General features: G+C 51.2%; 3 protein-coding genes across 4 annotated transcripts in view; 2 read left to right on the top strand and 1 right to left on the bottom strand.

The window, feature by feature from the left end:
- The window catches only part of KCNH4 (potassium voltage-gated channel subfamily H member 4), a 57,908-nt gene extending 51,118 nt beyond the window's left edge, over positions 1-6,790 (top strand). The window contains exon 20 of one of the 2 annotated variants that reach the window (XM_050934563.1): positions 6,692-6,790. The gene's annotated coding sequence lies outside the window, so the exon portion shown is untranslated. The remainder of the gene's footprint in view (positions 1-6,691) is intronic. The other variant, XM_050934564.1, reaches the window with a different exon arrangement.
- On the top strand, positions 6,789-16,921 carry RAB5C (RAB5C, member RAS oncogene family). Its single transcript, XM_050934668.1, has 5 exons — positions 6,789-6,957; positions 12,752-12,903; positions 14,207-14,329; positions 15,246-15,339; positions 15,745-16,921. The coding sequence occupies exons 1-5, from the start codon at positions 6,792-6,794 to the stop codon at positions 15,858-15,860; spliced, it is 651 nt and encodes a 216-aa protein (XP_050790625.1). The 5' UTR covers positions 6,789-6,791; the 3' UTR covers positions 15,861-16,921.
- Positions 16,922-19,711: 2,790 nt separating this feature from the next.
- On the bottom strand, positions 19,712-20,797 carry LOC127040473 (heat shock protein 30C-like). Its single transcript, XM_050934670.1, has one exon. It carries the CDS (start codon positions 20,795-20,797, stop codon positions 20,186-20,188), a length of 612 nt encoding a protein of 203 aa, XP_050790627.1. The 3' UTR covers positions 19,712-20,185.
- Between the last annotated feature and the right edge of the window lie 615 nt (positions 20,798-21,412).

Below are 21,412 nucleotides of genomic sequence, written 5' to 3'. Positions count from 1 at the left end.
AACAGCAAATACTTGCTGTACCTTCCCTGCCGCATGACATCTCTCATTGATTGCATCCAGAAGCATGGATATAAGACAGAGTGCTTTTCCAATTGTCAGATCGCACTGTAGCTGTCAGGGAAGGCTTGAGAAAGGTCCAAGTTACAGTTACAAGAAACTGCTTACAGCTGGCATCAGGAAGTTGGGGAATTTCTCTCTAAATGAAGTGTTGGGCGTGATCCCTTCTGTACTGGTTTGGTGTGTGCTCGCTTTGGGACCGAAACACAGCAGTGCACTGCTGAATTATGTCAAGGACCTAAAGAGAGCTTGTGTGGAATGCCTAGCAAAATATAGCTTTGGTGCCTGATTTGAGCTACTGTGGTTCAAATGTTCTTCTGGAGCAGAGAATAGAATACATACGGTCGTCATCCTTTAACCAGCTCCAGCACTGGTAAAAGGTGCTGCATTTACAACCCTGAACACGAGTTCTCGTGCCCTGTGGAACACCTACAGAAGCAGTGCCAGGTTCCTCCTGGCCCTTACATCCCCCAAACATGTGGAGGGGCCACCGTTATGGAGGCACAAGGTATTGCATCTTTGGCCAGTAGTCTAGTCCCAGGAGTAAGATGCTTCAAACCCTGGACCATGCAGTCTGCTTATAAACTTTTCTTTGGGAGTGGGTGACTTGGCGCCTGCTGACAACAGTCGTACAAGCTGTACTTCTTCTGGTGATTCTGCTCTAGCTTATGTCATGTTTCCTGATTGCAGAATCCTGGGTCTTTGCTTTACTTGTGAGGTAGTGAAATAGGAATATGGGTCACACTAAGACTTGATGTTGCCAGCAAACTTGTTTCCTTCTGTTGCCTGCTCTGGGAATCTCCCAATCTCATTTCAGAGGTCATTGTTTGGTTGAGGAATAACTTGCATGATATTCAATGTGCAGAATGTGACCGAACTGAAATAGCAACTTAGTGTTTGTATGTTGCTGATAGAAGCTGCCCTCTTAAACCAAGACAAGGTTAAACAAGCAAAAGCTGTTCCACCACCAGGAGGGCTACATGATTAGGGGAGAAATTCTGAGGGGTGAAGGAGGGGCCAAGTGCCTCTGCCTGGTACGGAGGCAGAGCCTTTCACATACACGTCACTGATCTGGATGGGAACCAAATTGGCTGTGGAAAGAAGTAATGAACATCCATCTCGTCAGTCTTGCAAGACTTTCTGGTGAAGTGACGTCTCAGTGTCTCCAGAACCATCCCAGGTGGCATCCTTGCTAGCATTCTCAGAAGACATGGGGGGGCTGACCCATAACATCTTACAACTAGAAGTGCCTTTCCAGAACAGGATTGAGGAATGCTGGGAAGCTCTGTTCTTCTCAACATCCATTGGGATAAGACAAACCAAGGGCTTACAGGTGCAGCTCACGCATAGTGCCCAGACATAGCATTTCTTGGCAGGACTGTCTAGCTAGTGTGACCAAGGGTTAGTGCTTCGGGACCCTGAATTCACTGCATTATCCAGCTGTGAATGTTGGTGACATGAGTAGTCATCAAATTCTAGGGGTGTTCGCTCCTTGTTCTGCATCAGGAACAGTGCACTTTCCTTTGTTCCTAACGAATGAATTCCCATATGCTTAATGTCATCTGCTATAAAAGGATCATACCTGAGCATTGACATTTAACAGAAAAACAGGATAATAAGCAACTGTTAGCTAAAGCAAATCAATTGCTCTTTCCCCAGCAGTGTCTTGTACAGATGGGCTTCTGTTGAAAGATGGTCCTTCCAAAGGAAATCGTGTGAAAGGTTTGTCATGGCTTTCTGCCTTGTTCTACAGGTAGAGAGAACTGTGGCAGGAATTCCTAGCTTTCTCGTCACTCATTACATGGACAGTTTTATAATGCACATTCAAATGAGCATCCCTGGGTGGAGAGAACCTTGCATCCAGTCTTGTTTGCCTGTAATAACTTGGTTATCGGTAGTGTCATGAGAAATTTTAGCATTGTTGCAAAACTTTAGCATTGTTGCAGGAATCATTCTAGATAAACTGTTGCTGGAAGAATGGTTTTGCTGGAATTTGTTGACAAGATGGACTGTGGGGATCCAGTGCTGCTTCCCTTACCTATGAACATGACATCATAGACTAGAGCATGCTGAACTCCAAACCCTGGGCTTTGCTAAGTAATTGCACTAGTGAAAGTGTGTGACAAGGTGCTGAGCAGGAAGAGTGCAGAATCAGCCCCTTACCATGCCATCCCCAGTGAAATGAATAAAGTGGAGCTGGCTAGAAAGAACCTCCCCTAACTGGGGATTGAGAGCCAGCTGCCAGCCCAGGACTATACAAGAAGCTGGGAAGAAGGAAGCAAAGGTGGGACAACAGGTGAGTGAGGGGATGCAGGCAAGGAGAAAGCTCTTCTCTCCTGGGTTCAGACATAAGGAACTCAAAGCTGTACACACTGTATGGTGAGAAGATTATGGGAGCACAAACGTGTAAATAAAAGCACCAGTGGTTTCAGAATCCAAGGGTCTGAGTGACTTTATCTCAGCCTGGCAGGAGCCAAGAGGACCCTGCTGTGAACTCTTACTGTAAGAAATGACAGGTATATCTTCATGTTCTATGATCGGCAGCTGAAATCTTCATCAATGTAACTGTTTCTATACATGCACATTCCCAAATCCTGTCCTGAGTTGGTGTGGGAGTGGCTTTCCATATCTGCCTTCATAAACCAGTGATTACTGATCAGGGGTTCTTTACATGTCTTGGCAATGTGACATTTGATGGATGATCACTGAAGTAGTGCTTGTATTGTGGTACTACTCAGATATTCTTTCCTCCCTGCTCCCCAGATCAGGGCTCCATTCTGTTTAGGGACACAGCCACTCGGAAGCTGCTCCTGCTCCAAAGAGATTAGTCTCAAGTGGTTTGTCCTGCAGGAAGTCTCCTAGCTAGCTCAACCTGAAAGCAAGATTAGTCCTGCTTGAAGTTCTGAAGTCTCTCTTCCAAACTCCCTTGCTACCCCCAGAGTTTCTTCAGGGTCAGAAAGCTCAGGGTTCTATTCTCTAACTCCTCAGTGTCTCTACAGCACAGTTAAGTACAATCCTGAACAGAGAGCTTCCAAAGCAAGCCATTTTCCTGTAGGCCATCTCTGGCAGCCCAAGCTGGACTGCTCCTTACAGCATGTCCAGTGACACCTAAGTAATCTGGAGCAGTTGGGAATCCTAATGACCAAGTCAAAGATGTGGCTGAGAAGTGATTCTATCTAAGTAGATCTTTGTAAATGAAGATATTGTCGTCCAAGCTCTGTGACCTGGGGTCCTGGAAGTCTATTGCTTGAAGACTTGGGCTAGAGCTTCTTTTCAGGAAACTACTGAAAGGGTGTCCTGCTGGACATGCTTGAGACTCCAACCCTGGCTGTTCAAAGCTTCTCCTAGGCTGCTTTTTGTCAAACCAGAAGCCCATTCACTTGTGAAGCTGAAGTGCTGATAAGGAAATAACTATTTTTATATCTGATTGTGCTAAAAATTCTTCACTGTGGCCAAAATGATAAAATAGATATTAAAGAAATAAAGGAAAAGAGCCATTAATAGCTGCAAGCCAAAGTAATTATCCTTCCCCTACAGTGAATAGTGCTACATGGCTGGAGGAGGCACAGTTGTGGGGCTTTGTCTATTTTGTGATACAACAACTTGCCTGTCGCTTTTACTTGTACCTTAAGGATTATCTGTATAAATCTGAAGTGCTGGGTTACTATTGCACCTCCTACTGTCAGAGGAACAGAGCTGTGATAAGTATAAATATAGCAGTGCACTCAGGTAAAACAATCTGGATGATAACGTGTGTACACAGGGCCGGCGCTTCCATTTAGGTGGCCTAGGCAATCTCCTAGGGCACCAGGATTATTGGCGAGGGGGGCAGCCTTTTGCCAACAGGCAGCTCTGGTGGACCTGCCACAGTTGTGCCTTTTGGAGGGTCCCCTGGTCCCATGGCTCCGGTGGAGCTCTCACCGGTGTTCCTGCGGACGGTCCGCTGCTCCAGTGGACATCCCGCAGGCACGGCTGCGGCAGCTCCACCAGAGCCGTGGACCAGCGGACCGTCCGCAGGAACGCCTGCAGGAGCTCTACCGGAGCCGCGGACCAGTGCACGGGGCGGCGAAATAGCTGTGCGCCTAGGGCGCTAAAAACACTAGCGCTGAGGGGTGTGTGTATATAGTATAAAGATGCATGCATGTATTGGAATGGTGAAGAGCATGAGTAGCAGCTTTGGCATAGGCTGGAATGAAGTGACAGACTGGACAGTGATTGAAAGCATATAGTAGAACCTCAGTTACTAACCCTGAGATACAAACTGATTTATCAACCACACACCTCATTTGGAACCGGAATTATACAATCAGGTAGCAGCAGAGACAAAAGTTAACATACTGTTAAAGGTAAACTACCAAAAAACAAAGAATTGGCAAGATGAGCAAGCTGTTTCTGTGCTTGTTTCATTTAAATTAAGATGGTTAAAAGCATTTTCTTCTGTATGGTAAAGTTTCAAAGCTGTAATAAGTCAGTGTTCAGTTGAAAACTTTTGAAAGAAACATAATGTTTGTTCAAGGTTATGAACACCTCAGGAATGGAGGATTTGCATAAAACTTGGAGGCTCTACTATATAACCCTTGCCAAAATTGATAACTGGTCCCTTTTTTTGTCATTGTTCCCGCTTCTCCATACTAGTGGTATTAGAAATCAACAGGAGCTCTAGTGATTGCTACTGTGTATGAGACTGGTCACTTCATAGCCTCTGGTGCATTGTCTACTACAGTGAGGGGGCAAAATTTGTAGGTAGTCCTAAATCCAAAGCAGGGATTTCACAAAACTGGGTGACTGGGTAACAGAATGACAGACGAAACTCACTATTGATAAATGCAAACTAATGCACATTGGAAAACATAATCTTAATTGTACATACAAAATCATGGGATCTACATTAGTTACCAGTCAGATTTTGGCATCCTCATGAATGTTCTGTGAAAACATCTACTCAGTGTGCAGCAGCAGCAATCAAAGCTAACAACGTGAGAAACCATGAGGAAAGGGATAGATAAGAAGACAGAAAATTATCCTAATGCCATATGTAAATCATGGTAAGCCCACACCTTGTATGCTGCTTGCAATTCTGGTTAACCGTCTCAAAAGAGATGTATTAGAGTTGGAAAAGGTACTGAGAAGGGCAGCAAGAATGATTGAAGGTATGGAACAGCTTCTATATGAGGAGAAATTAAAAAGATGGGGGACTCGTCATCTTGGAAAAGAGATGACTGGGGGGAGATACGAGAATTGTAAAAGCATGACTGGTGTGGAGAAAGTAAATGAGGTGGTGGTGGTGGTGGTGGTGGTATGTGGTATGTGTTTGTTTTTGTTTACCTCTTCACATAAAACACAAATCCAGGATCAGCCAATGAAGCTAATAGGCAGCAGGTTTAAAAGAAACTTCATCCAATGCCCAGTCCATCAGTGGAACTCTTTGAACAGGGGATGTTGTGAAAGCCAAATGGATAGCTGGGTTCACAAAAGCATGAGAAGTTGATGGAGGGTAGGTCCAGCAATGACTAGTAGCAAAGTTGCTCAGGGGCACAACCCCATGCTCTGGGTGTCCTAAACCTCTGACCCCCAGTAGCTGGGGGTGGATGTTAGGGGCTGGATCGCTTGATAAATTGCCCAGTTCTGTTCATTCTGTCTGAAGCGTCTGGCATGGGCCACCGTCAGAAGACCGGCTATAGGGCAAGATGGACCATTGGTCTGACAGTCTGGCTGTTCTTGTGTTTAGCTGGGAGTGTCTCTTCCCATCCAAACAGAATAAATGTTTTTGACTTCCTTAGTGGTGTGATTCTAATACGATGATTCTTAATGTGTCATCATACAGACTACTTTGTAAGATCCTCTGCCCTTAATACCCCAACTCCCCATGACCTCCTGTGTTCCAAGCTCTGGACCCACCCAGTGCTTCAAGAACCCCTGGTTTAACCGACTGCATTTGGCTTAGCTACCCAGGCTCTTACAGCTCTATGCATTCATGAGCTCAGACCGCGTTTTCACTTTATGGGGGTGGCTTGATACTCAATTTGCTCATAAAGGAGGAAAGGGGCTCTGTTGTACCATACATGCCAAGGCACTGAAGATGGGTTAATCCCACTCCATGTGTAGCTAGCGTGACTTACCCTAGTGTGTGTATTGGGTCTAATGACTTCTGCCATAGCCCAGTTTCACAAAGGGGCTGGGTGTGGGGGAGAGGAGGCTCATGCAACTTGGCTGATCTGTGGCCTGTATGAAACTAGTCTGTTCGTGATCCAGTTTTCGGTAGGCAAGTATCCAAACACTTGGCAGGAATTGCTCTAGGGTTCTCCGCTACCTGTCTTAGCAGCGACGAGAGCATGGTGCATGGCTAGTGTCCCTGATGGCAGGCTCCAGAATCTGGGGCTCACTTCAAACAAAGTACTCAGTGAGATCACTGGTGAGGGCAAGCTGAGGGGGGCGGGTCTTGAGCATTAACAAATACCGATCCTTCCTCCAAGGATGGACCGATAATGCGCCCTGTTTACTTGGAGATTTGATTGAGTGGGAGGGGATTCCTTCCTGCTCTTACAGGAGATGAGCTTGCTTCTGGAATTCATGATCAGACCAAAATCCTTCTTCAGGGGTTGCTAATGCACAATCTAATGTCTTCCTCTTCCAGTTGGAAACCCACCTTCCCTGAGTGCATCGGAGTCCACAGCCAGCATAATCCTCTTGCCCTTGAAGTCTGTGCTCTTGGCACTGCCGCACTGTAACGGACCATGGCGGGTCGAGGTGGAGCTGCTCGACCGAATGGACCAGCTGCTGGAAACAAAATTTGCCAATTTAAACTTGTCCTCTTGGGGGAGTCGGCAGTGGGGAAATCCAGCCTCGTCCTGCGGTTTGTCAAGGGCCAGTTTCACGAGTACCAAGAAAGCACAATTGGAGGTGAGTGCTCAGGGCCATGATGGGGAAGTCACAAGGGTCCTGGTCCATGAGCTAGAGGGTTGGTTTCAAAGGAGCAGGCTAGTGGCTAATGCAGAGGTTAGGCTAGAACTCAGAACTCCCTAGTTGGGCCACTGATGCTCACCTTGGGCGAGTCCCTTCCTGTGCTGGAGTTCTTGATTTGTAGAACAAGTGTAATTCTTGCCTGGCTCAGCAGTTCAGGATCTGCCTTAAGTTCATTAAAACCCTCTGCAGTTTTGGGATAAAAGGACCTCTCCGTTAAAGGCTGACTTGGATCCCAGTGTTAGGTGTGGGGTAGGTAGACTCATCCTGTCGTCTTTCCAAAGCCAGTGAAGGGAGTTCTGGAATCCTCACGCTTTCATAGGCTGACAACATTGCTCCAGTGTCCCCTCGTATTGCAATGGGTGAAGTTGTCACAGGCACATTACGTTATTGCTATGTGGAAAAGTTAACTGAGACCCAACATACTTCATGCTGAGATTAATGTGTTTTCAACGGGGAACCAGGAGAGTCTACTCAGCACAAACCAGCACCCTGCCAGCTGGGAACCCCTGCCCTGAGGGAAGGAGATCTTGAAATGACTTTCTTAGAATGCTGCTGTGCATGGCAAGCATGGGGTTTCCCCAGTGTCCTCGACTCACTTTCCCTTCCCACACAGCTGGCTGCCACTCTCCAGTCCACAGTCAGCTGTTGCGGAGATGCCGTGCTCAGACGCTGCTGTGCTTGAAAACATCTGAAATGAACCTGGCAGCCTGAGCTCGTTTGACTTAGCAATCGTGCTTCCTGCTGCTGGGTGGGAAGCTCAGGCTGGCAGGAATTCATAAGACTGGGCTAATCGAATATGGCCAATGGTCCATCTACCAATATTAGGATGCTGACTTCTTACAGTGGCTGGTGCCAGACGCTTCAGAGAGTGAACAGAACAGGGCATGAGATCCAGTCCCAGCTTCTGGAAGTCAGAGGTTTAGTGACACCGCATGGGGTTGTACCCTGACCGTCTTTGCTAGCCATTGCTGGACCTTCCCACCATGAACTTGACTGATTTCAATTTTGAACCCAGTTATACACAACATCCCCTGGCAATGAGTCCCACAGTAGACTCTGCATTGCGTGAAAGTTCTTCCTTATGTTTGTGTTTAAACCTGCTGCCTGTTGATTCCATTGGGTGACCCCTGGTTCTCATGTTATACAAAGAGGTAAATAACTCCTCCCTTTCTCCACAGCAGGCATGATATTCTAGACATCTATCAACTCCCATTTCCCCCTTAGTTGTCTCTTCCAAGCTGAACTGTCCTGGTCTCTGCTCTCTCCTCATATGGAAGCTGTTCCAGACCCCTAATTATTTTTGTTGCCCTTCTCTGTACCTTTTCCAGTTCTAATGGCTTTTCCCTGTCAGCAGGAAGGCTGTAGTGACTGAGACCCATTTTACTTAACTGCTGTCAATTCTCCACTGCTCCCCAGAGTAACCCAATGTAGAAAATAACTTCATAGTTGGCCTCTGTCTGGCATTAAGTCAGAATGTCTGGTCTAGGAATTCTCTAGTACAGAAATGCAATTCTTCACAAATATTCTCTGGAATCGGTGGGACTGGTGAACCTTGATTGATTTCCGTGCATTCATCTGAGCTGAAGAAAGCATGTTCCATTAGTCAAGCAGGACCTTTAGACCTGTCCTACGAACGGCCTCTTCCATTTGAAGCAGGTGAACCACTGGCAGTGATCTTGCTTCTCCAGCCCGGTGTTGTGCCATTGCTCGCTTTGAGCACTGCACAGTTTACCTCAGACATTCAATGGCATGTCTGTGTCTGACTAAGGGTGTCGGTCCTAGGAAACAGAGCTAACTTAACACCCATCCTACTTGATTTGATGGTTGTCAAATCTCAGCCTTGTATTGATTTTAAATGACCAGAAAGCAAACTGGCCTTTGCCATTTGTAAAGGAAAACTGGAGGCTGAATATCATGAAGGGCTGCTGAATAGAGCTCCCAGGGGCGTTTGGAGGAACGTTAACGAGACGGAAAGGTTGTTCTGGAACTCTAGAAATGACTCTGCTCTCTGATGCCGTCTGTGTCAGAGTAAATGGGCCACTGGCAAAGAGCTTTTTTTTTGCTGCAGTTACCTGGCTGAAGAGACTTACTGGCTGGCCAATGGTAGAGTGTACTAAAGTGTTCCCGCTGTTGAGACGCTTCCAGGGCCCCTTCGAAAGGTTAAGACAAAAGGCACTTCCTGTGCAGAGTAATCTTTTGAAAAGGGGAGCAGCGGCGGGCTGCATACAAACCCCTTTGCAGGCTTCATGAAAAAAGCAACCTCCACTTGGCTTCGAGCATCACTTGTAAGTGTTGGCAGACTGGCTTGTCTTACACACGCTGCTGGGAAGTAACTTTACATGCATTGCGGAGGTGAAATGGAAGGCTTTAGCCTTCCTCCTAGTAGGGCATAACTAGAGCCACAGTAGCTAAGAGGAAGCTGTTGAACGTCTGAGCCCCTCTCAGCACTGACTGGCCTGCCTGATAGAGAACTCCTGGCGTGTCCACAAACCTCAGGAAGGTCTAAACCCCAGCTCTCCACCAGCATGTGCTAGTTTGCCTGTGATCGCAGCTCTCCCCTTACAGCCCCTGGGTGCAGGGGCCATGGGAACACGCTCTCCCAATGCAGGGATGTGCACGACAGGCCTGGGCCCTCCATCAAGAACGGCAGAAAGGGAAGTGACGCAGTTAGAGCGTGGCCCTCTGGCTAGAAGGGCAGAGTTACCTTTCACTTTCACTTCGTGGAGGGGAACTTTTCCAAGCATGTAAAAACAGGAAGACAACAGCCTGGTGCCTTGATGTGTGGTCAGTGACTTGGGTGAGACATGCAGGACTAGACACTCACATGCACTAGTCACGCCAGCTGAATGACATGGATGTGCTAGCAAATCTATTCAGGATCTTTACTGCTTCAGTGAAGCCACATGAGTGTGCTTGGATCAGCTGTTCTGCCTGGAAAGCCACTTCCAGACACCCATCTCTGACCCATGTCTCTCGGGAGTGGAGCACGGTCCCAGCATGTTCTACTGGATCAGCAGCCTGGGCATTGACACCCTCTTGGCCCAGAATACCCTTTGCCTGCTTGCGTAGCACTTAATTCTTCATCTCCATCTCGTCTCCGCCAGTTGCTGAGGAGAGAGGGGCTTCATTGTCCACCCATTCGTGACCTCTCAGCCTGGCAGGGGACTAGCTGTGATGTGGAGAACTAGGAAGGAATTTGTCAGTGTGGCTAGACAGCTTTTGGGGACAACCACTGCTGTCCAATGACTTGGGCTGGATTTGAGCCTGTGACAGACCCCTCTCAGCATATGTACAATGTGCCCAGCCATTTAACTGCATCAGCTGGGTGAGGAGCTCCTAGCCCACCATTGAAGGCAGTCAGCAGGCGCCCCTTGAGGATCTGCAGCAGTCTGTAGCGGGCCTCAGCTATGTTGTGGGGGTTGGAGGTACCCCATTTGAAGAGTGGCTACGCAATTGCCCTGTCCTTGAAACCACTTCAGGAATGACCACCAGCACCTGGGCAGTCAGAACCTGGTGGGCCAATGGCTGGGTCGATGCTAGTCATTAAGGGTCATCGCTGACCACTCACTACACCAAGCAGATTCCACCCTCCTGTCCTGTGGGGGCATACGTGGCTGTAACGACACACAGGAGAGGCTCTTAGGCCATTCCAGTCCCTTGGTCTGTGGTAACTTGATTTTCAAAGCACACTGCAGAGCAGGCAAACCGTATTGAAGTGACCCTGGCCCAGGGGCTACCTGGCCTTCAGTGACCTGCTTCTCTGACAGCTGGCTGGGGCTGAACGGCACCGTCCCCTAGAGGGACCCTGGGCAGCTTCATGTGTAACGAATGGCTTCGGCTTTCTTTGTAGCACCTTCTGGTTGTCCCGGTTACTGGCTGAGGATGTCGCTGGCTCCCTCAGTGCAGCATCGTGGTCAGAAACGGGATTCACAGTAAGGAGGCATAAGAGCAAGTGGTTCAAACCTGACCACTGACCAAGGAGCCAGGATGGCTCTGCTACACTGATCTCCTTGCTCAGGAACCCACCCCACACCTCCCTGGTAACACGGAGGTGGGCTCGGAAATGCTCCGAGATCTCCAGAGGTGCTAGGGACACAACATCCTCCTGTCCCAGGGCTGTCGATGTGAGTGCTAGAAGACGCATGCTGAGATCCCGCTCTGGGCCTTAGCAACCATGTGAAAAGAGCCTCTGAGCAAGCCTAACTGTGTGACAAGCAAGTCCTCTCCCAGTGTGCTGCAGGGGCCAGGCTGTGCTCGGATGCACCATGGGGCAGACTGGTTCTGCTGTGTCAAGGGGTTCTTTGGCTGCTAGAACTATGGTTTGGTTCCTGTCTCTAGCTCATGATTGTTGTAGCATCAAGATGCCCTAGCTGTAGCCACGGGCAGCGTTCCTGACTGCTGGGTCGTGTAGCCCTAACTGGGGCTTCCCTCATTTCTTAACTGTGACATTCCCCAGGGTGTAACCTGGGCTGCTGTGTCCCCATAACCCTGTAGCCCGGGGTGCCTCTTGCACTGCTGGGCTGTCCAAACAGCCACTCCTGGCCTGCCCTCGCCTTCGGCCTGCAGGATCCCACCCAGCTGAGTATGCACATGCTCTCCAGCCCTCCATGAATTACCTAAGGGCAGCACCTGCATAGTCCCAGCCTTGATGCTCAGAAATACTGTTCTCAGCATCCTCCTGGACAGGATAAGCTCAGAGATGGTCCATCGTTCCCCACTGGGAGGGATCATGCACCAGCCGTTATCCCCAGGAGAGGTTTCTCAAACACACAGGTTTAGCTAAATCATGTTTTTATTAACTAGAGATCTCAGGTGGTAAGGCATAAAAGTCAAAGAGGTTACAAAAGAAATAAAAGGAGAAAAACGACAAGCTAATTCCAAAGCTTTACCAAGACTAATTGGTTTAAAAGCAGAAAAGATTTCTCACCGATATCTTCTGGCAGTCTGGAGTGGCTGGAAAACCTCCAGTTCAATGTTTGTTTCTGTCTTTCAAGTACTGTAGGGAAGAGGCAGTAGTGCTGGAAGCTCCCTAGAAGTGGAGGGGGAGGTGGGGGATACTAGCACCTGAGCCAAGGCCCACACCTCTCCGCCCCTCCCCTGAGGCCTTGCCCCCTGCTCGCTTCTCTCTGCTCCTTCCCCTGGTCACGCGCCGTTAAGGCAGGTAAAAAATGGTGGGGGCTGTAGCCCGCTGGTCCCCCTGTTCCAGTGCCCTTGGGAAGAGAATGTTAGGGACACTCCATCCCTTTCTGCTGGAAAACCCCTGGCTGGGTCAGGAGGGCAGGCAGCTCCCTTGTGTACTGGAGCTCCAAACTGTCCTTCAGATGAACTGTAAATGTCCTGTTCACAGCTCCCCTCTGCTGGCAAATGCCCCATGCAGCAGGTAATGGCTCTTGGCTGGCGTGCTAGGGGTCTGTCTCTGAGCAGTGGGTTTGTGAGCATTTCCCAGAACGACAACACCTTACAGTGACAACTGTAGAGCCAAGTCTCCTTCTTTGACATGCAGTGATGTCACACGCACTTCAATGGGATAATATGCAGTGGATTAGGAGTTTCCAGAGGGCACTTCCTGAGGCATCCTGGGTACAAATCGAGCCATATAAAGGCAGTGAACGTGGGGTGGGGAGGTGGGGTGGCTGTCTCACTAGAGCAAAGAGAACCAGGTTCTCAAAGGCCAGCTGGCTTAACTCAGGGCAGTCCGACTCCCTTAACTGACCAGCTGCTTCTCCCGCAGCTGCCTTCCTAACGCAGACAGTCTGTCTGGATGACACAACGGTGAAGTTTGAGATCTGGGATACAGCAGGACAAGAGAGATACCACAGCTTGGCCCCAATGTATTACAGGGGGGCCCAGGCAGCCATTGTCGTCTACGACATCACCAACACAGTGAGTACTGGCCACAGACCGGCTTGCTGGAGGGGAGAAGGGCCAGTGTCTGGGTATCCTGCTCCTTGGGGCGCTGCAGGGATGATGTCAGCTCAGGACTGGGGGCCAGCAGTGGGGGGGGGGACAGGTGTCTAGTCCCTCCTCTGACACTCCCCAGTATCACTTCCCCTTGGCTCTGTAGTGACCAGCCACTGAGCATTGGCTCACGGTGCTTGGAGACAAACCGTTCTTGCTGACTAGAATCTCACTCTCAGGGTTGGAAGGGACCTCAGGAGGTATCTAGTCCAACCCCCTGCTCAAAGTGGGACCAATTCCTAACTAAATCATCTCAGCCAGGGCTTTGTCGAGCCTGGCCTTAAAAACCTCTAAGGAAGGAGATTCACCACCTCCCTAGGGAACCCATTCCAGTGTTTCACCACCCTCCTACTGAAAGTTTCCTAATATCCAACTAAACCTCCCCCACTGCAACTTGAGACCATTGCTCCTTGTTCTGTGATTTTTGGTAGCACTGAACAGTCCAGATCCATCCTCTTTGGAACCCCCTTTCAGGTAGTTGAAAGCAGCTATCAAATCCCCCTCATTCTTCTCTTCTGCAGACTAAACAATCCCAGTTCCCTCAGCCTCTCCTCAGAAGTCATGTGCCCCACCCCCCTAATCACTTTTGTTGCCCTCCGCTGGACTCTTTCCAATTTTTCCACATCCTTCTTGTAGCGTGGGGCTCAAAACTGGACACAGTACTCCAGATGAGGCCTCACCAATGCCGAGTAGAGGGGAATGATCAAGTCCCTTGATCTGCTGGCAATGTCCCTACTTATAAAGCCCAAAATGCCGTTAGCTTTCTTGGCAACAAGGGCACATGGTAGACTTGTATCCAGCTTCTCGTCCGCTGTAACCCCAGGTCCTTTTCTGCACAACTGCTTTCTAGCCACTCGGTCCCTAGTCTGTAATAGTGCCTCGGTTTCTTCCATCCTAAGTGCAGGACTCTGCACTTGTCCCTGTTGAACCTCCTCAGATTTCTTTTGGCCCAATCCTCCAATTTGTCTAGGTCCTGCTGTATCCGGTATCTACCACTCTTCCCAGTTTAGTGTCACCTGAGAACTTGCTGAGGGTGCAGTCCATGCCATCCTCCTGATCAGTAATGAAGATATCGAGCAAACTGGCCCCGAGACTGACCCTTGGGGCACTCCGCTGATACCAGCTGCCAGTGACATGGAGTCATTGATCACTTCCCTCTCTAGCCTCTGTTCTGGGCAGGAAGGGGGAGGGGCTGCCCTCCCTCACCCTACCTCCTGCCTCCTTCTAGGACACCTTTGTACGGGCCAAGAACTGGGTGAAGGAGCTGCAGAGGCAGGCCAGCCCCAACATCGTAATTGCATTAGCAGGCAACAAGGCCGACCTTGCCAGCAAGAGAGCCGTGGACTTCCAGGTAACAGGAATCGGCACAGAGGCTGCCCTAATTCAGAATTTTCCCTTCCTCGATCTCCAGTGTCAGGCTGAAACCTATCCAAGTGGCTGCATTAGAGCCCTGGGGAAAGCTGTGTTCCAGGTGGCTGCAACATGGTAACCCCCAACTCCTGCTTGAAGGGAAGTAGAGCCCACCTGTGTCCATCCACTCCTTTCACAGCCCTTGTCTCCTCCGTGGGGCAGCCTCATCTCAGAGGTGGGGACTGGAACAGGCTGACCCCCTAAAGCGTCACCGCTGGTGTGCTCTGCCCACGCTCGCTATGATACCACCCTTCAGCCAGCTGCCTCCTTCCCCAAGGCAGATGAGCCACATCCCACAGCAGCCAGATATCTGAGTGTCTTTCCAAGGCAGCTCTTTAAACAGATTCCCTGCCAGCTCCCACCTCACTGAGGGAGCTTGGTTAATGCTGAGCTTGTGTCCCATCGCTTCCCATCACGCTGCTGTTCTGTGTGCAGCACTGAAATGCAGGCTGGCGTGCTACCATAGCAGCCTGGCCCGTGTGCCTCCCGGCTAGCGGCCGTAGCACAGAACCCTGGTGAGCAGCGCCCCAGACGAGTCTGCCTCGTGCGCCTCGGTGGGGCAGCTGGCTCATGCTGGTGGGAGACCTTGGGGGTGCTGTCAGATGGGCAGAATGCCAGCACTGTCACGTACAGCAGCACAAGTCCTCTGGGGCACGAGGGGACTTGTCAGAAGAAGGCAAAGCAGCAGAACCTAGTGGGATAGGGCCTCCGGAGGAGCCCAGGCTGCTGTCTGTCCTTAGCCTGCCTTCCAGGCACACTTCCCCCCTCCCCCTTTCCCCAGTGAAGGGGGAATTCTGGGCCTTCCCCATGCCCCTTGTGAGCATAGGGCCAGCCTTACACTCTGTGACTGCCTCCAGGAAGCCCAGACATATGCGGATGACAACAGCTTGCTGTTCATGGAGACCTCGGCGAAGACGGCGATGAATGTGAATGAAATCTTCATGGCAATAGGTACGTGGGGTAGCCACAGTGCCCTTAGCGATGTCTGTCTGTCTGTGCACCATGGCAAACCTGCCCACCCATCTAGCAGCAGCAATTCCCTGACTCAACGCCCCAGGGCAGCGAGACTCTGCCCAGCAAGCCGTCCAGTCGCCCGGCTGGACACGGCCACCCCTGCTGGTTAAAGGGCCTCTCCCCACCTTCCCCCAGCAGAGAGAATTGAGCCTGCCCACTATGGGTTAGTGCTGAGCACACCTGGAATTGGCACTTACCTTTCCAGTCCCAAGCCCAGCAGGAGGGAGAGACCTGCCTGGCGTGGCACGAAGGCTACCTCCCTGGGGAGCACGAGCTCCGTGCTGACATCAGTCACCAGCTCCTCTGCATATGAGCTGCATTGACCCGTTCCTCTCCCTCCAGCCAAGAAGCTGCCGAAAAACGAACCCCAAAACGCTGCCGGCGCTCAGGGCAGGAATCGGGGCGTGGACCTGCAAGAGACCAGCCAGTCCAGCAGGAGCCAGTGCTGCAGCAACTGAGCCGCTGTTCCCACCTGACCAGAGCCCTTCCAATGACCTGACTGGAATCCACTCGACCCAATCGCACTTATGGTAGAGCAGCTGGCAATTGCCGCTGCTGTGATTTCTCCATCTCCTTCTGATCATAGGCTGGAGGGAGCTAGTCCACCTGCACCTTTCTGTACAAATACTAATTCCATTTTAAGTCTTAAGTCACTTTTTTAATATGAACTGCTCATCCCTCTTCGTGGTGGTGGATACGTGGGCTGGCCTCTTCCTCGCCTTTGCTAGGTGAGGGCTAGAGCCGAGCAGCTCTCAAAGCTTCCCGTTCACTTTTGGAAACAAGGGTCCTTCATCCCTTAGGTGGGAATTTGTTTGTTATCCACGTGAACAAGCCACAGCTAGTTCAGTGCCTAGAATAACCACTAAAGAAAACCGTAGCGTAATGCCATTCAGCTCTGGCATCCGAGCTCGGTCTTGACCAAATCACAATGAGTATTTTGGGGTGGGGGTGAGGAGGGGCAGAGGGGAGCAAAACTGGTTTCTTCTGTATTTTGTATTGTACGTTTCTCAACATGTAACCAATCAGTATCTTGTCAATATAGTACGTACCAACTAGCCTTCTGTCGTCCTCCTTTGGTGTTGGACTTTAGCATGCCAGCTCTTTTCTAGCTCTTCAGTTCCAGTGTAATGCACTAATAATCCTCTTGCAATTTTTTGCAAAAAAATCTTGTATAAAAAGCAAAAGAAAATTGTCCTTTTTTGATGGTGATGTGATGCCACTAATGTTAATAACCTTGCTCTGTGCAAACTGCTCTGGTTTACTGATGTACAGAAATGGGGGTGGAGGAGACTGGGAGCAATTTGTCTGTGGAAACCATCTGTATTAAACTTGTAATTCCACAAAATAAAACCTGGAGGGAGGTATTAAAATTGCTTCTGTTGCTGGAGTCTAACTCACGTTGGCTGCTGCCTAGTACCTGATGCAATGTTATACAGACTGGTATTTAAAGAGGAACTGTCAACCTAGTCTTCATCACAAACTTATGGTGTATGATTAAACAATTTTTTTATAAATCTAATGTGACCAGAAATGTTTGAGTTTTATTAAAGCCATGTAAAGGAAAGGTGGGTTCCGCTGTGCCCCACACATCACGCTAGTACCTGAAAGCTAAACTGGCCAGTGTAGTTTCATTATGAATTAGTTCTGCTAGTGCACAACACAAGATCTCAATAGGCCAGTATTGTTCCTGCCACTCTACATGTGGGGGAATGGAGGCACAAGCACCTTCCCCACATCCTCCAGCAGGCCAGTGGCAGATCAGGGCTAGAACCCAGGTCTCCTGAATCCATCACTGTTCTTCTCACTACTCCTTGTAGATTACGGTGGCAGTGTCTAGATTCCCCGTTGTGCTAGGTGCAGCTCCCTAAGGTGTGTGGAAATGCAGATGGTAAATGGCTGGCGTGGTGGAGAAAACAGAATGGATTGTCTTGAGAACACAGGGACTCTTTAGGCCTGGTTCTGTGCCTTTTAGAGAGTGGCAAGATGCAGGGAAAACAAGCCTCCCATGAAATGAAAGTGGCCTATCTGGCTACAGATGACAGCCTGGAGGAAAAAGTCTAGATCCCAAAGCCCCCCATGCCCATCACCTGTCTGAGGGCTTGAAGAATTTAGTAACCATTCCCACATTGAGCACTAGCAACGAGCAGAGGAAGCTGGAGAGCAATCCTGAACTTCAGAAATCCACAGATGAGACAGGTTGTAATTTGCCAGGTGGAAAACAATGACAGCACTGTTAACTGAACTTTTTCCAAATCTGAACAGGGCAAAGGTAGAAGCAACAACCAGCCCAGCTGTCTTAATCAGTAACCACATCTCAGCCCCCATATTCATACAGACAGGGGAATTGCTCTACCTAGTAGCAAGTTGCATTAGCCAATGGCTGGTGTGGGTGTTGTGAGGTGTCCCTCAGCGTGAGGAGTGCATTGTTGAAAGGGCCACCCTCATGCCTGCCATCTGTACCTTAACTTCAGGCTACAGTAGAAGCTAGTTGGCAGGGTGCTGCTGCAGTCAGAGGCACCTTGTTCCTGCCAATAGCAGGGTCCCTTATCCCAGGGAAGGTAACATCAGCCTCTTCCTGAGCTGGTCCTGCGTCTACAAGGGGAGCATTTCAGGAAAGATGTGGGCAAACTGGAGAAAGTCCAGAGAAGAGCCACAAAAATGATGAAAGATCTAGAAAACATGACTTGTGGGGGAAGATTGGAGAAAAAGGGGGGTTGGTTAGTCGGAGAAGAGAAGCCTGAGAGGGGGTGTGAGAACAGTTTTCAAGTACATAAAAGGTTGTTACAAGGAGGAGGGAGAAGAATTGTTCTTAACGTGTGAGGACAGGACAAGAAGCAATGGGCTTAAATTACAGCAAGGGTGGTTTAGGTTGGACATTAGGAAAAACTTCCTGTCAGACTGGTTAAGCACTGGAATAAATTGCCCAGGGAGGTTGTGGAATCTCCATCATTGGAGACTTTTAGGGGTGGGTTGGACAAACCCCTGTCAGGGATGGTCTCGATAATACTCAGTCCTGCTCTGAGTGCAGGGGACTGGATTACATGACCTCTCGAGGCCCCTTCCAGTGCTACAGTTAAAAGCAAAGTGCGACCTGCTGCTCTTTGCGCTGTGTATGGTAGAACCAAGCTGAGTAGGGAGGATCCCAGCCCCATGTCAGCAGTTCCATGATTGTAAAGGTGTTGAACAGGCATGTACAGTATGAAGATCAGCCCACTTCATAAATCCCCTGCACACTCCTTTCCTGTGCCACGGGAAAGCCACTCTGCCTAGCACCCATGCCCTATACCAGTCCCCTTAGCTGAGGACAGACACAGCATCGGGGCAGGGTTAAGTGTGTGGGCTCTGTGGTGTATTTTCCTCACACAATTGCTCCTGCTTGGCTTGTTCCTTTGTTCTGGGTAAAACTGGCCTCTCCCATTTTCCAACTGGAATCTTGGTGGCAGCTGCTCTCAAGATTAACAGGAGACGCGGGAAGCACCCACTGGCTTCCCACAAACCATCTCCCGCTTCTGGAAGGTTTCTAGTGAGAGCGGTAGCGGGGAGCTGTTTCTACCAACACTGCAAGGTGAAGAGCTGGCTTGCGCGATGGCTGGAGGCGTCTAAACTCCGCAGTGCATTGGCAGAGACAGGCTGAGGCCAGTGGGAACATCCGGATTTCGCCTACCTGAAAGGATAAAATGCCACCACCTAGTGCCTGTTCTGCTTAGCCAGCAGCTCCCGAGTCTGGTGACTTCAAATGCTCCTGTCTCCTTCCTCCTGCAGCCTCCTGCCCTGAGTTCCCAAGGGGCTGTGGGGCGGCTGCTCCTGTGGTCCGAGCCCAGTGCCTTCGTAGCAATGAAATAGGGCAGCGAGTTACGTGCTGCTGGGCAGGGTGGCTAATGCCGTGCTCCAGGCGTTCTGCAGCTTGAAGCACCCCCTATCCCTGGATTGCCTGGGTCAGTCTCATGAGAAGCTTCTACCTGATCACAAAGGGTTTAGGAGCCAGCCTCTTCCCACCTTTGTGCTGATGGGGAGCTTGGAGCCAGGGAGTGACTTGCCCACCACCTGTGTAGGACGAGTGCCATAGTATCAAGCTGCTTGTCCCTACAAGGATCTGTGACTAATTAACAGTGAAGGGGGTGAGCCTGGGACTAGAACCCAGGTGGCCGAGGCTGCCAGCTCTCCTCTCTATCCAGTAGATAGCCAGCCCCCCGCCCCAGGAACTTGAGCTGAATGTCCTGTAACCTCCCCACCTTCTCTTGCAGCTGGGCCTGGTGCTGGTACCTGCACAGGATGATGCAAAGGCCCTGGCGGTGCTGGGAGGGAGCCCTGCTTGCCCCTTCCCTCCCTGTGGGGGGGACCCCCTAGGCTCTTCCCTTGGAGCGGGGCTCCCCCTGGCAGCAGGGTGGGCTGAGACCCCTTCCCCCCCCCCGCCTTCCTGCAGGTTCTGCTGAGTTCAGGGAGATGCTCAAGGGTGGTCTTGGAAGCACCAAGGCTGCAGAGCCAGGGGTGCGTGCGGAGTAGCCGTACCCGGGGCTGCTTCTCCTGCTGCTCTGTCCTGCCCCATGGGACCTAATTCTTGTACATCAGCAGCCAAGACTGACCCACACCAACGTGCCTGGGAATTGACTCAACCACCAGGCGCTGACTTCTACTGAGAGAAATGTATTTGATACAAAAACTATTTGGAAACTTTTGCTCTGATCATAGTGACAAAAACTGATGCTAGTTTTGAAGCCACTTGTTTTAGGCTCCAGAAATCTAGTCTTGGCTGCTCTGCCGGGGCCGCTGCCAGCTCAGGCTGTTACCCCCGGGCTCTGCCGTCGGCCCCGTCCTCTGAGCCCGGCTCAGCTGGAGCCACCGAGCCGCCCGCAGGGCTGAGCTGGATGGGCACGTTCCTCGCGGGGAGGGCTGGGGGGGCCAGGCACGGGGCTTCGATGCACAGCTGTCCCTCCCTGGAGATGGAGCAGGTCAGGCGGTCGGTGTCCACGGCCTCGGGCACGTCCCACTCCCTCTTGAACACCTCGTACTTGTAGGAGAAGGAGCCTTTGCCGTCCTCGCTCTGCGTCTCCTTCCTGCCCGTCAGCAGCACCTTCCTGCCCACCAGCTTCACCGCCAGCTGCTCGGGCGCAAAGCCCCGGACGTCCTGCCGCATGGCGAAGGTCTCGGCCGTCCCCTGGGCCAGGGCCACGCTGGAGCTCTGGCTTGGCTCCCCCCTGGGGCATCCGCTCCCTCCGCCAGCCAGGAGCCGCCCCATGCTGCTGGCAAACTCCCTGGCAGACTCCAGCTCCCACAGCAGCTCCTGCTCCAGCTCAGCGCAGAGGGCACCCGGGGCCGGCCACAGAGTGCGCACGGGGCCCAGCCGGGCAGCCAGGGGGCCGTGCGGGGGCGGCAGAAGGTGCAGGCGGCACAACATTGCTGCTTCTTGGGCTGCTGCTGGCTCCGGGCTGAGTCCTCTCCGGCGGGGCTGGGGGCTGATCTGCTTGGTGCCGGAGGCCGGCAGCTTTTATCCCCTCCCGTGGGGGCCAGGCCCCTTCCAGAACCCTCTGGCCCTGCCGCCTCTGGCTGAATGGGACAGCTCATTCGAATTACTCAGCCCCCAGAACAGGCAGCTCCCAGCCGCATGCCTGGGTCACAGCTCTGCCTTCCTGCCAGCTTATAATTAGCATCCTTGTCTCAGCCTCTAAATAGAAACTCCTGGCAGCTCTGCGACCCCTCTGCCAATGGCCTGTGACTGTCCTTCCTTTGCCAGGTGGAGCGGAGCCCCAGCATGGGTCCTGCCAGGCTCCCCTTGGCCCAGCCCTGCCGCAGGCCTCCCGTGCTGGTCTCTCCCCTGTGGTGCCAGGTCCTCCCCGCCAGGCCGCACACCGGGCAGCGGGGACTGACTGCCCTTAGCTGAATGCCCAGGGCCACCTGCCCGGATCAGAAGACCCTGTCCCACAGAACTTATGCACGTCCTCAATTCAATGCAGCCAGCAGGGAGGCAGTGGGGTGGGTGGGCCCACGGGCTGGGACTTGGGGGACCCAGTAT

This window comes from Gopherus flavomarginatus, chromosome 25, assembly GCF_025201925.1.
Source record: "Gopherus flavomarginatus isolate rGopFla2 chromosome 25, rGopFla2.mat.asm, whole genome shotgun sequence".
Taxonomy (NCBI): domain Eukaryota; kingdom Metazoa; phylum Chordata; order Testudines; family Testudinidae; genus Gopherus; species Gopherus flavomarginatus.
Note: the sequence above shows the minus strand (reverse complement) of the source record. Positions and strands in the feature narration are given on the sequence as shown.